The sequence below is a fragment of the Brassica oleracea genome, unplaced genomic scaffold (genome assembly GCF_000695525.1).
Source record: "Brassica oleracea var. oleracea cultivar TO1000 unplaced genomic scaffold, BOL UnpScaffold01006, whole genome shotgun sequence".
Taxonomy (NCBI): domain Eukaryota; kingdom Viridiplantae; phylum Streptophyta; class Magnoliopsida; order Brassicales; family Brassicaceae; genus Brassica; species Brassica oleracea.
The window spans coordinates 5,979-20,354 of record NW_013617584.1 but is presented as its reverse complement, the minus strand read 5'-3'; the positions used below and the strand labels follow the sequence as shown (position 1 = coordinate 20,354).

The 14,376-nt window shown below is 33.5% G+C and overlaps 1 protein-coding gene across 1 annotated transcript in view; it reads left to right on the top strand.

Annotated features, from left to right (window-relative positions):
- LOC106320668 (acyl-CoA-binding protein-like) overlaps nt 1-1,528 on the top strand; it is a 10,072-nt gene extending 8,544 nt beyond the window's left edge. Inside the window, exons 2-4 of the mRNA XM_013759034.1 lie at nt 809-926; nt 1,023-1,085; nt 1,225-1,528. Of these exons, the coding sequence (XP_013614488.1) occupies nt 809-926; nt 1,023-1,085; nt 1,225-1,310 (267 nt within the window). The 3' untranslated portion in view covers nt 1,311-1,528. The remainder of the gene's footprint in view (nt 1-808; nt 927-1,022; nt 1,086-1,224) is intronic.
- Nucleotides 1,529-14,376: the final 12,848 nt, after the last annotated feature.

Sequence of the window (14,376 nt, the reverse complement as noted above, 5' to 3'; positions counted from 1 at the left end):
ATTTTTTCGATCTTCGTAATTATCTTCAAAATTTCGTATTTATCCGCGGAAACTTGACATTTATCTTTCCTTGCGAACCAAGCGTAAACTGACATGCGGTTTACAGGCTGTTGGTTAAGAAATCGTAAGTCGGGTCTCGAGTCATGTCTTAGGTCCCTTTGGGCCGTCTTCCGACTTGAAGCGTTTATTACGTCTTCTTTCGATAAAGAATGAACTTTCCGCGGTTTTAACGGTAAAGTTTTATTGATAACTTAGAAATGGCGGGGAATGTGAGACGGGTTCGCTACGGTATTCGGGAGATAGCATCGAAGGGTAGACGAGAATGCATGGACTGATGTCGTATCGACGTTTCGAAAGAGCTCGGTCGCTACGTAGCGACCGAGCGGAATGGGCGTTTGGTCGCTACGTAGCGATCCTTCTCGAGTTCTTGTCCGATGATTCGAGTCTCTTCCGTAAAGGTTTTCGTAAAGAAGAATCTATTTCGAAAAAGTATTTGTCGAAAAAGTTTCCTACGTTTTTCTTCTTCGGGGATTTGGACATTAACTTCGTCATAACCGTTTTCGACCCCAACACTTATATGTGTATCATCTTGTCCAAGTTTTGTTCTCATAAGCATATATAGCTTCATGAAGAATCGAATCTTTTTTTAGGTTTGAATCTTTGTTTGTAGTGACGCATGTGTTGAGTTTGATTTAAAGTCTCTTTATCCCCTTGAGATATGAGAATTGGAGTTGTAGTAGTAGTATGTTTTGATGGTGGTCACTGTTTTAGCTAGGTAATTAGAAATTCTTCTTCTTGATTTGTGCAGGAGGACTTCGAGGAGCATGCTGAGAATGTCAAGAAGCTCACAACGAGCCCCTCAAACGAGAACTTGCTCATCCTCTACGGACTCTACAAGCAAGCCACCGTCGGGCCTGTCACCACCAGTTAATATTTCCCATGTTAAGATCTTTCGGTTTGCTTTTTGGTTCAACTTTTGCTGTTTTAATAAAGCTTTTTTTTTTGTTATGATTGACTCGAAGGTCGTCCTGGAATGTTCAGCATGGAGGAAAGAGCCAAGTGGGATGCTTGGAAGGCCCTTGAAGGTAATTTCATTTCGTATTTGAGTTGCTACTGATTTCCTTGTAACCAAATGTAGCCTGCGGTTGCTGTCTGAAGTTGAACACTCGCCCATGATTCGAGAGGGGTTTTTGATTTTGTCTTGGTTTTGTTTGTGGATGTCAGGAAAATCCACTGACGAAGCCATGAGTGACTACATCACTAAGGTGAAGCAACTCCTTGAAGCAGAGGCTGCCGCGGCTTCAACTTGATGAATATTTACATAATGATTCATCCTCTGTCTGCAGTAGTCCTATATATAAGCTTCAAATAACTTAGCATAAGACTTATTCTTTTTGTTTCTTGAGTTTCTATCGTTTATGAATCTGTATTTACTTTGTGAACTTGGTCTTGATTTTAATATGCCATATGGTTTGGCATCTCTGTGTAATATTGGTCTCAACGAAGCGGCTTAATGAAAATTGTGACCATAGGTTATCTGTGTGTGATATCATCCTGTTAATTTGAATATAAAACTTATCTACAGGGTATATGTCCGTTACCGCATGCATCATAATCATGATCATCAATCGCATTCCATCTTTTGTCTACGCAATCAATTTAAAAACATTAATTTAGTAAGAGTACAAAACTCCGTTTTAACATTTTGATTCACGTAAATTATACATTTGCTCTCCAAACATATTTTATTTCACAATTATCCCACATATATATAACAACAAACAAATCAGGTATTTACGTAACTTTTATCACTTTAATTAATTAATAAGTATATAATATATGCTTCCTCTGAAAAGATGATTTTTTGCATTTTTATTATTATTTCTTTTGTAATTTGAATGCATATTTTAATAATTAATATTTTAATAATAAAAATACTAATAATGTTTTTTTGAATTGTCACTAGTTGAAAACTATAGAAGTACTTTTAAAACCAGACCACCCGATGGTTGAACCGGATTTGACAATGAACCAGTTATTTTGCTAGGTTAGGTCTAATAATTCGTTTGAGTATGAACCGGTTAGGTAGTCGGATTGGATCTCAGAGTCATTAAACTGATAAAAACCATTAAAACTATCAAAAACCTATAAACCATCCATATAAACATAAAGCTAGTTTATATTTATAACTAAGGTCGGTCCGCGCTATGCACGGAATATAATCTACGTGTGATGTATGTATCTATATTATTTTTATATATTTTCGTTATGTGTGTTTTATGTTAGTATTTACAAAAAAAATGTATCATACCTTTATGGTTTTTAAGAATATTTGGGCATGGAGGAATTATATATATTTAGATTTATCATGTTTGATTATAATGGTGGTGTTTATATTAAAAGATTGCAGCGTATAACATATTAAAAAATAACTAAAAAAAGTTCTGCAAAACTCAACATTCTATGTAGAATAATTACTAACCTAGGTAGATCAACAAAACAAAAATAAAACAATAGAGGCATAACCAATGTCCAATATAAGCATATGCATACGAGAAAGAAATTAACTACATATAGAATTTAGACTAACTTAAATGAGCCTGCAATAGAAAAAGACCGCAGTTTTAATGTCTAGGAGAAGTTAAAAGTAGAAAATAAGAAGCTACCTTCTCCACATAGTAGGGATCCACACCAACCTCCTCAATGATAGACTGTTAACTTTGTATAAAGATGTTGCTCCTAGTTGCGCGAAATAGAATCCTCTCGAACACCATTGAATTTTCGCGTGGCACCAGTCCAGTAAGGAATCCAAGATTTACTTGCTTTGTTAGATTAACAGAGTGCTCTCCTGTTAAAAAGGGCAGCTTGTAAAGCTATTTGCGGAAAACACAATTTGAAGAAGTAAAACAGTTGCAAAAGAGCTCCGAGGGCATCTTCACCCACTTGTGTGATTCTATCTCTCGCTGTTGAGCGGTACTACTTCTAGCCGAACCAGAAAAATCAGCAGCCTAAAAAGACACACAACATACACATGAATGCATGAGATATATATCATTAAAATTGTGTTGACCAAAGCTCATCTATAATAGTATATTTTACAGAACCATAAAGATGTAAAATTAGTTACAAACCAATTCAGGACTCTCTGTGGTAATAATAAGGCGAATTCTCAAGAAGAAGCTTGTACTCCATTAGTTCATTGTAAGAGCTCTGCAGTTTGTCATAATATATTAGCCAATTAACCATGACTGCCTTTTGTCACACTCTAGAGCACCTCGATTTGGTTGATACATATCAGTCCTTAGTAGTGACCTTCTGTTTTGAATCAAACATAAATCTAGTGGGTATTTGATGGTCTTTACGGTAAGCGTTGCTGAGATGTGCAATCCTTGCGTATCAAGCTTTCTCTTTTTATATCACTCTTTGAGAACAGCAGGTAGGATCTTAGGGTTTCCAGTTGATGTTTTCTTCACCATCTCTTGTGGAATAAGAGGTTGTGTGGGCAGTCTCGGTTGGAGATCGTTGGTGAGAATGTATACATATTTTTTTATTTGTTATCAACTTAAAAACAGATTCATACTGATTCTGTATATCAAACTTGAGGCTCCACATCCATGTGAACAACGAAAGACGGTTGTTTCATGACACTGTGTGCTAGCGTATCCGTCTTTGTATTTTGCGTCCTTGGTACATGAATGCTTTCTGAGCTAAGAAAACTCTCTTTCAGGGTCTTAATATCTTCCAAATAACTTGTAAAAGTTGTCTATTCTTCTGGTTCTGAAAACAGCTTCACCAATTGAAAATGATCCGTTGCAAAAGTGATCTGAAAATGACGTAAATTCCTCACACATTCCATTTGCCCATAGTAGCGCTTCCACCTCTGCATGAAAGGGTGAGACGCTAGCCCTAACATTTCGTGCCCCCATCAGGCCATCAACACCTTGTAGAGTGCTATACCAGCCTTGTCCGGTGAAAAGATCATTTTCTTTCCAATAACCATCTGTAAAACACCATATGCCCGGAATTGGCGGTAGGGCCGCAGCCTCTACCTGAGTTGCTACCCTCTGCGTGTTCAGCACTTTTGCCTCGGCCCAAGGTGTTGATTCTGTTTCTGAAAATTTAAGGGTGTCCCTGGGGTCTATATCCTAATTACTAAACACTTTATTATTTCTTGCTTTCCAAATGTACTATAGTATCCATGCGAACTGGTGATCATCCATTTGCGGTATAACTCTCCAAAATAGGTGATCCATGTTTGTAAAAAGAGAGTTAGTTGGAAATATATCCGGATTTGACGGTATCTTTGAAAGCGTCAAAACCTGAATCGCTGGAGGACATTAAAAAAATACATGATTTATCGATTCCTCTGGGGCTCCACACTTGGCACAACATATGTCCCCTTGTATTCCTCGTGCTTGCAATTTTTTCTTAACTGCTATACACCATGAAACCAATTGCCATAAGAATTGTTTTATCTTGGGTGGGCATCTTATTTTCCAGCATAATTCCTTCAAAATATCAACTGTAGGTACAAACACTCCTGGTGGTTTTTCCTTATCTGGGTAAGCTCTTTCGACCTGATATCTTGATTTAACCGTATATCTCCCATTCTTTGTGAAATGCCATCCATCCATGTATGTCATCTGAGTCCTACTCAGTGTTATGCTTTCTATAATCTTCACATCCTCAAGATCCACCAAAGCCCGAATTACCTGTGAGTTCCAAGTTCGTGATGCATGATCTATGAGAGAGTCCACTGTAAGGTCTGGGTAATTGTGTTGGTTATTTGTATTTGCTGGTGTCTGGTGAGTGGTTGGGAGCCATGGATCATTCCATACATATATGGTTGATCCAGATCTCACCCTTTTAATTAGTCCTTTGCTTACGAGAGATCTAGCAGAAACAATACTCCGCCAGCCATATGACAGAGAATAAGAACGGATCAGTTCCGGGGGTGAGGCTTTCTTGTAGTACCGTCCTTTGAAAACTCTAGCAAATAAAGTATAAATACACCCAATAATGTGTTATTTGCTCATACATTGGGCTATTTTTGGGTATTATTTTTTTTGTTCGAGTATTTATGGTTGTTGTTTTTTGGTTGTGGACTGTTCAGGTATTTATAAAATTTGGTTCGATTTAACTTCTGTTATTTTGGTTTTTGGTTTGTTTTGAGTAACAAAGGTAAGTACAAAAAAATTGGATCCAATTTGGCTCAGTTCTGATTTTTTTGAGTAATTTTGAATAATTCAATTAAAAATAGATAATTTGGATTTTTGAATTAAATATATGGTAATTCATGTTGTTTGGATAAAAATTGGATGAAAAATATTCAAATAATTTAGTTTATAGTGTGTTTTTAGGATATTTTGTTATTTAAACTAAATATACTACTTAATATTTAAACTATATATTAGCTATATTAGAGATATTCAGACACCTCTTTTATTTTTGTTACGGTTTTGGTTTAGGTGAATATATATGAACTTTTTGGCTATTTGTAATTTTTTTGTTGTATGATTTAAGGTTATCGGTTAATTTTTCAAGCTATAGGTCAATTTTTCAAGATCACACCAGGCCAAGTGAATTTCAGCTATCACCTATAGAACATGGACCACTTAGGTGTTTGGCGGAAAGTGCGACCTTCCAAGGCACAATAATATTAGAGGTTTTATTTAATTTTGTTTTTTTTTTACAAAAAATATATTTTGATTTAACTATATTTAATTAAATTCAATTTTTGAACTAAACTTATTGAAATTCGTAAAAAAAATGGAAGATCATGTTAAAAACAATTTTCATTTAAAAATATAGTAAAAATTGTTAAAGGAAAAGGAAATGGTTAATGATCTATTAATATCGATGAACTATAGGAAATTGATGTTACTCTGCGCATCTGGTCCAAAAATGAAATATGTTTTTATTGATAAATAAGTTGGAAACATGAAATCGAGACCAAACGATGTTTTGAAGAAAAGAATGCAAACAAAGTTTCACAAAATGCAGGAAACTATTCATATGGTAACTTATGCAGCTAAGACTTGTGTGGATTATTGAGTGCCTCTCAGCAGTTGCAACATTTGGTCGCGATGCTGAGCTTTCGTCAGAGTTGTTTGAGTAGCTGTTGTGGTTTCATTCAGTAGAGGGTTCACGAGGACTTTACAACTGCAGATAGCTATGTCAGCTTCAGTTAACTTCTGACCGTCTGAGCAGATGCATGACACACATATAGCGCCAGTCATAGCATCACCAGGGTGGTTATTTCCGCCCCGTCAACACACATTACAATATGTGACACTGCTAGACGCATTGAGAGCGTATGCATTTAGCTCGTAACAGACTCAATTTTCTTCATACCACCATATTTAGTAGTACTTGTGGGGCAGCTAGCTCCAGACTCGCCCAAACCAGCGGTTGGTCAAGTCGACATCTCTTTATTTGCAAGTTCCAAAAAATATAAACTTGAATCATCATGAATAGGCGACCTGTGAATTTTAGTGTAGTTAGTATCAAAATATTTCTACAGGAAAACATTACAAATAGAGAGGGTAGAGAGATAGATGGTTTTGACCTCCAACAAACTTGGGACTAATTCTGGTGTCAACAATGACCGTAGGCTCTACACGCACCCTAACTAAGTTCTGGTGAAGTTGGCTGGCCTGGACATCAAAAGAACCAAGGCAAACAGTTGTAGACCTGAAAGAAAAATTGGAGCACTTTAGGCGATTGGTCTTACAGATACCAGAAAAGTAAACGTGAAAAATCATCATGTTGCTCTAATCTTATTATAAAATAGATCATTGCGTGTTGTAAAATAAATACCAATAATTATCTTATCTAAAGGCCCGATTTGGAGACCAAGGGATATCGTAAACATCTAATGAAAGTATGCATCACCAAGATTGACCCGAAAAGTCGAGAGAAGGAAATCAAGCATAGGGATGAAGTAATGGAAAGCAATGACTGTCCCAGAAATTTTTTAAAAAAAATCAGGCATATGGGTTCACCTCAACATCATCAAAATCCATACCAACTTCTTTGTCCAAGAACTCTCTGACATTGGTCTTTGAAGAAACATATCTTTCATGCCATCTCTCCACATATTTTTATCTTCATGCTTATAACAATGAATGAGGAGAGATATCCATTAAATGTAAGATATACTTTCTTTCAACATACATACATCTGAAAGAGATATGAACTTACCTGAGCAGCATATGTCCGTTGAAATATGTTCTTCTCAGAACTAAGTTGAGATCAAAACTACAATAGGAATCCACAAAGATTGTTTCAATGATCAGAAATATCAAGTCAGATCACAACTGAAGATCAAAGTTCAAAGACAAACTTCCAACAATGGACAAACATATAGAGAGATGATCAAAAAGAGAGGAAGAGCCTCCTAGAATCTGAGGAGGCGCAATTTGACAGTGGAGCTAAAACGGCCGGCCTTCAACTCGGTAAGTAACAGCGCAGAGGTTGCTATAACAGTCACCGGAAAAGTAGGAAAGAAAGTGATTGAGAGGAATGAAGTGATGAAATTTTGGATAGGAAACTTAATAGTGGAGAATTCAAGCGAAGACTTCAATGAGGGTATTCATTGAATGATAGATCGTGTGAATAGTGGGAATTTTGTGTTAGTGTGATCGTCAATGAGGATGCATGAATCCAGCTGACTTCCATAACGGTTCAGAAATTCAATCAAGAGTTGAAGAGAACGAATCCAACAGCCAAATACGACGCCATCCAACTGAACTTGATCGGGGTTCATCGTGGCAAGTGTAATATACGAATCTTCACTGGCCGTAGACTGAACTGCACTGTATATATGCGGTGTCTCTTCGTCGTCGACATTTTTGGGTCTCATTTTTGTAGAAGAAGACGACTAACGTGTTAACCCTACAGACTAAGATCAAAGACCCAATTATGTTACGCTAACAAACTGATTTCAGTTGTTTTATAAGTAATGGAGCCAGGCCTATCATTAGTCAAGTTGTTAACTCAAACTTAAGCCCACTTTAAGATATCACATGTCAGTTTCACCTTGCCCTATTTGATAAGGTGGCTGCAACAATTTTTATATATAGACTAAGGTAAATCCGCTTTACAGGTGGACAAATAAATAAACTAATAATATAATTATATTTTGAAATGTTTAATTTATTTTAACAAAAATAAGCATTTACTTTCATAAATTTTCACAAATTTTTTAACTATTTATTTTAATATTCATTTTAAAAATTATATGATTGTCTATTTATTATAAAATTTCAAAACATGTATTGATAATTTCTTTGTAATGTTTGTATATAACATTTTCTCTGTATGATTAGAAGGTCTGTTGTCTAGATTGAGTGCCTATGTATTTGTTTTTATTAAATGTAGGCGTGTGCGTGTGATGTGTCTTTTGCTGTCGTCCAAAGTTAGAAACAAAGTTACAAACTATTGGTTATGGAAATAGATATCCGAGTGTAATGAGGAGCGTGTGTGTTGTGTTCATTGTAGGTTGAAGGTAAAAAGGTTTGTTTTATTTATTACGAAAGTAGAAACACTTCTCAGAGAGTATGAGTAACATATTGTGCTTAAATTATGAAAACAAATTAAATACACATCTCATAGAGTATAAGTAAGATATTGTACTTAAATTATGAAAACAAATTTTATCATTTATTTGTAATAATAGCATGTGTCACGTTGATCTTGTGGTTTTATAGTTTTCAAGTAACGTTTAATCCTGGTGATTCTATTTCTATGAAGTGATTTCTGACTGCGTTATGAGTAAATTTTCGATTTGGTTTTGCTTTGTTTTCATCCAAGAGTCTTCAATAGTGTTTGACCAATGGCAATAGCCATCGTCATATACACAACAAATTACAAACATTCCAACAGATCTCATAACTACTACAAAACCATAAGACATCAAATCAAAAAGCACTAACTTTTGCTTTGTGAAATAACTTTTAGGAAACCAAACTCGTACTTGCTAGATAAACTCTTAGAGAATCAAAGATCTTATCCAAACCTACTCTGCCTCATTTCGGTTCGATATATTCAGGGATCGCCGCAGAGTTCGGCTTCACGGAGCTGTGTCATCTCGCGATGATGCGTTTACCCGAAGACAGAGGAGGAAACGGCCGTATGAAGATTCGCTTTGGCGTTCCCATTAATAGCTGGAGATCTCGCCGTAGTATTCTTGGAGAAGAAGGAATGAGATGGAATCGGACTGTAAAACGGGAGAAACAAATACTTTTTCCACTCATCGTTCATTACAGAGTGATTTGTTTACGGGAAAAAGTGAGCTTTTCATAGCTGGAGATTCACCGCTTGTAGAGAGGGGAGACTCATTGAATGAGGAATAGTGTTTGGAATGGGTCGAAGAAATTAAGAACGACGTTAATTGCAATGAATCAATGCATCTGTAATAGTTTAGAGGAGAAGAATATCAGACAAAAAGACCAGAACTCTACCAAGAGATTCCTCATGAAGATGTGTCTCACATATATCCTCCTGATACTCCATTTCGTTTTAGGTAGTCAGCGATTGAAGAAGACGATGAGCCCAAGATATCAAAAGTCGCTCCTCCTTTCAACCGGGTTGGGTTATCGTATTTGACAAACCAACTAAAGAAAGGCAAGCCCAAAAAATTGTAAATGCAAAGGCCCATATTTGTTCGAAACCAAACACAACCAAAAATTCATTAAGGGAGAGACACATGTTAGACATTTTCTCTTCCTAATTCATGACGTGTCATCATGAGAGGAGAGAAAACCATTATATATATATATATACTAGGGGAAGTCCGCGCTACTCGCAGGATTTGATGGACTGGTTTGCTTAAAAATATAATTTTGTGTTAATTTTTTTATGTTAAATTGGGCGTTAGTATGATTTTTTTGTGTACACCAAATTTTAATTATATAACTAAAAAAAATTTGAATTCTTCGTGTTGTTATTGTTTTAATCTTGAATTATAAGATTTTATTGTGTTTTAAGTTTTATGAATACATTTGTATTTGTTAATTTGATTGTAAATGTATTTGTTTTTGTGTTATAAGTTTGGTTATACATTCTTTATTTAGATATTAGAAGATTAAGCGTCATATAAGCTTTTTTTAACTCATTGTTAAAAAGATTTAAATATAGGTAGTTACATTTGTTTGAAAGGAGCAATGTAAATTTTTGTTCATATAAGTATTCGGAGATTTAGTGTTCAAAAGATGATAGTTACAATTATTTGATTGAAGCAATGTTAGATCTTGTATTTTATAAACTAATTTTTGAATAATACTTGTATTGATTATGTAATAATTATAACTTATGCTTTTCGTTAGTTTCCGAAAAAAGTCTGTGATTCACTCTTTTTCTCGGCATGATTTTTAATAAAATTTAAAATATCATAAATACTCTTTTAAATGAAATTTTATTTATTTTTAGACACTTATGCATATTTATTATTTTTTTTCTCTACATTTAGTTTTGGTCAGATGAATTAAAATTCCTTGGGTTAATACTTTTATTTTTATTGGTCTAAGTTTGGTAAAATGTTAACAATAACGTTAGTTGATATTTGTTTTTTTGTTCTTCTTAACTTGCTCTATTTATTTTTACATTTTATGTATTTTGGATTATTTTAGGTATTTAAATTAAATTTATTTGATTATTACAATTTAAATTAAACTCAAGTTAATTTAAATAAATTTTTGTTTATTTTGTTAGATATATATTAATTTTTTTTTTTAATTTTATGATTTTGATTAAGTAAACTGATTATGGTTTTCAATATTTTTCTAATAATTTTTCTATGGTTAAATTTGGTAACAGAAAAGAAGAAAATTAAGATTATTTTTTCCTTTTTGTTGCCTTGAACTTGATGGACCAGAAAAATTAAGATTATTTCTATTTTGTTATTATGAAGGGTTTTTATTTATTTTTGGAATTTTTAATTATATTATGTAGTTGTTGCTAAGTTAACATATGTTGTTAGAATGATGAGTGCAAACAATTGGTCGAAAACTAAAGAACTAATTACAAAATTTTATAGGTTATTAAATATTTTATTAATAGCTTTGATTTAAGGGGTTATTTGTGAAATAACTAAATAAAAAAAAAAGAGAAATTGGTTTTGTAGAAAAAGGGTTGAGAGAGATAGGAAGAAAAAAGAGAAAAAACAAGTGTGAAATTGGTTAGTTAGTTAATTTTGAGTTTTTGTTTGGTTATTGAATGCAAATTTGGGGTTATTTGTGAAATAACTAAAATGATAAAAAAAAATTGCACTGATGTGTTTAAACCTAATTGCTGCCATAGTAAATCTAATAATTATTTGTCTGAATCGTTGACTCAATATGAAAATTAACTATCTTTTTGGCTAAGAAGAGAGTAAACTATCTATATATAAAAAAAATCACATATCTTACATTTCATCATAAAAGTCATTGCTAGCTTTCAATTATTTACTCACAAAAGTCATTCCACATTTTAATCAAAGCTCAGATATATATAACTGGCTGAAGCATAGCTCGAACCAGACCCTTAAACCGGTCACCAGTTGCTTCCATGTAAGCATGATCAAATCAGTTGTCTTTCTCCACGTGAAAGATTTGCAAGCCCCTGTTTACCGAGTTAGCTAATAGTTGAACCAACCAAACCATCTTCGACGCACCAACAAACCCCTGTAATAAAAAACCCGGTTCAATTGGTTTTCAATAAACCAATAAAACTATATAAATCGTTCACCTGTAAAGCGGTTTAGGCCAGACTCTGTTCCAGCAAAGCATTGAAACGACGTCACTCATTTTCCGGTCACAAAATTGGCTGAACTCGGCCGAGAAATGCTCTGTACCTCTTCTTAAGACCCAGCCCCAGCTCCGGATAAGATTTTTTTTTCTTGCTAAATGCTCCGAGAAGACTTTGAACGAAGCGTAGTTAGTTTCGCAACGATCAGGTTTACAATCCGGGTCGACCCTTCTCCTGAAACCTAGAAGCTTCGAAGTCTTTGAAGAAGATTCTGCTCAGAATCACTTCAGTAACTTTAATCTCCAAGTGCAACCGTTTAGGAAAACACATCCTTTGTACTGATAAGAAATTGATGATCACTTACCTGATTTTTGATATCCATATTATCTTGGCTCTGAAGAAATCAACAAACCAAAGGTTCTTCTGAGACACCACCACAACCGTATCTCTCTCCGTCTCCTCAACATCCCATCTGCCGCAACCAGATCTCCATTCAGCAACACAATCCTCCCCTTCCCGGTTTATTCGGCGACCTTAAACATTTTCCATGTGTTGCTCTCACCACCAAGACCAGCAAGAGGTATCCTTCCCTGTTGTACACAATCCCGTTCAAACCGAAATCGCAAAAGCTTGCGTCCGCGTCAGCCACCAGCGGCTGCGAGTTAGATAATGACGATCTGGAGAAGATCGAGAATACGGCCTCATGATCCACTTTCCAGATGAAGTTTTTGGCTTAATTGGTGACGTAAATGTTTCCTTTGTAATCAACCACCGAGCCATTGTTGAGGGTTTTGTATATAAAAAAAGTAGTATGGTTGAATCTGATGAAGCACTGAGATTTCTAGTACTCTCTGCATCCTTGTTTATAGTTGAAGAAATTAGGGACTTGAAAGTTAGAAAAGATATAATTAAAACCAAACGTCGTGAGAGAGTTTGAAGTAGAGAATTAATGGTGAAACTTAATGATGAAATTTCGATGACAACGGAAACGTTACATTTCATCACTATCTATATTATTAAAACTGAAGTACATTTTGGGTACTGTTTGAAAACATCGATATCAGTATAAATGATAATTGTTTGGAAACATGGATAGCAATATCAAAAAAAAAAGTGTCATTTTAATAATTTCATTAATATATCTATCTATATTATTAAAACTGAAGTACATTTTGGTACTGTTTGGAAACATCGATATCAGTATAAATGATAATTGTTTGAAAACATGGATAGCAATATCAAAAAAAAACATAGTGTCATTTTAATAATTTCATTAATATAATTGCATTAATTGTCTTACCATATTTCAACCAGTTTAACAATTTCATTAATTATTTACCTTAACAATACATCACATTATTAATTATATTACCATAATAATAATGCATATTTTTTTTGTTAGTTAATCAACATTAACTTTTTGCCAATTATAAAATCAAAAATGTAAAATAATTTTGTTTTGCATATGGTTAAACATTCGGTTTAGTTTGTTTCACTAAATTTTTTTTTTACTATTTTAGTTTCAATCGGTGGAAAATCACGTAGCCAAAAACATAATTCAAAGACATGTTTTTGTGAATAAAATAATAACTTAAATCAAAATAATAAAAATGTATTACATTTATTGTCACTTAATTTTTCACTCCATATAATTATTTTACTAAATAAAAAATTCTATATATTTCACTTAATTTAACCAAACAAATAGAAATAATCCTTTTTATTTGCTTATAAAATCAATTAGACATGAACATTGGCTATCCATTTAGGTATGAGTTGTTCTTTTCGTCTTTCATTTCTTTTTTGTTTTGAAATTAGGCCACACTTGAATATTATAAATTTGTGCGTGGGTTTTGAGTTAGGTCATTCTGGATCTAGATGATTTCGATTCTGATAGGAACCTTAAATATCTAAATAACAAATGTATCTGAAACAGGTTCGGATATTTGTACCAAAAATAACAATATTACCCGATTCGGTCCAGGTCTTTTGAATACAATTAGTTATATTACGACTCATCTAAAATATATAACACTAATTTTGAAAAACAAATATCAATTTATAAAAATGTAAGAAACATGGATAACAGTAAGTTAGGCAAAAAAATAATGGGCTTATGCTATTAAAAAAATTGAAAGTCCATTACATTATATTAAAAAATAATGGGCTTATGTTACTTGATATACATATTCAAACCAAAATAATAATTTAAAAATGATTTATATACAAAATTCATTCAAAAATATACATATATTCAAAAATTGATTTTTACTAACATATTTTTCAATAACCATTATAAAAATGTTTTCAATATATATAAGAAAAATACAATACAAAGCTCAATTTCAAACACCAACTTAAATTATAATTTTTATATTTCACATTAAAATTTAAAAATATAATATATGTGATTATTTATATGATTGTACGTATAAAATATTATTACTTATAAGATTACTAATTTGATGGTACGTATAAAATACGATGAATTATATGATAACACATATTTTTGTAACCTATGATGACACATATAGGATATATAATAGTGATTAAGGGTGGACGTTCGGGTTCGTTTTCGGGTCTGTTTGGGATTTCGTGTTCGGTTCAGATCTTTGAGGATTCGTTAGGATTTGGATAACCAATGTA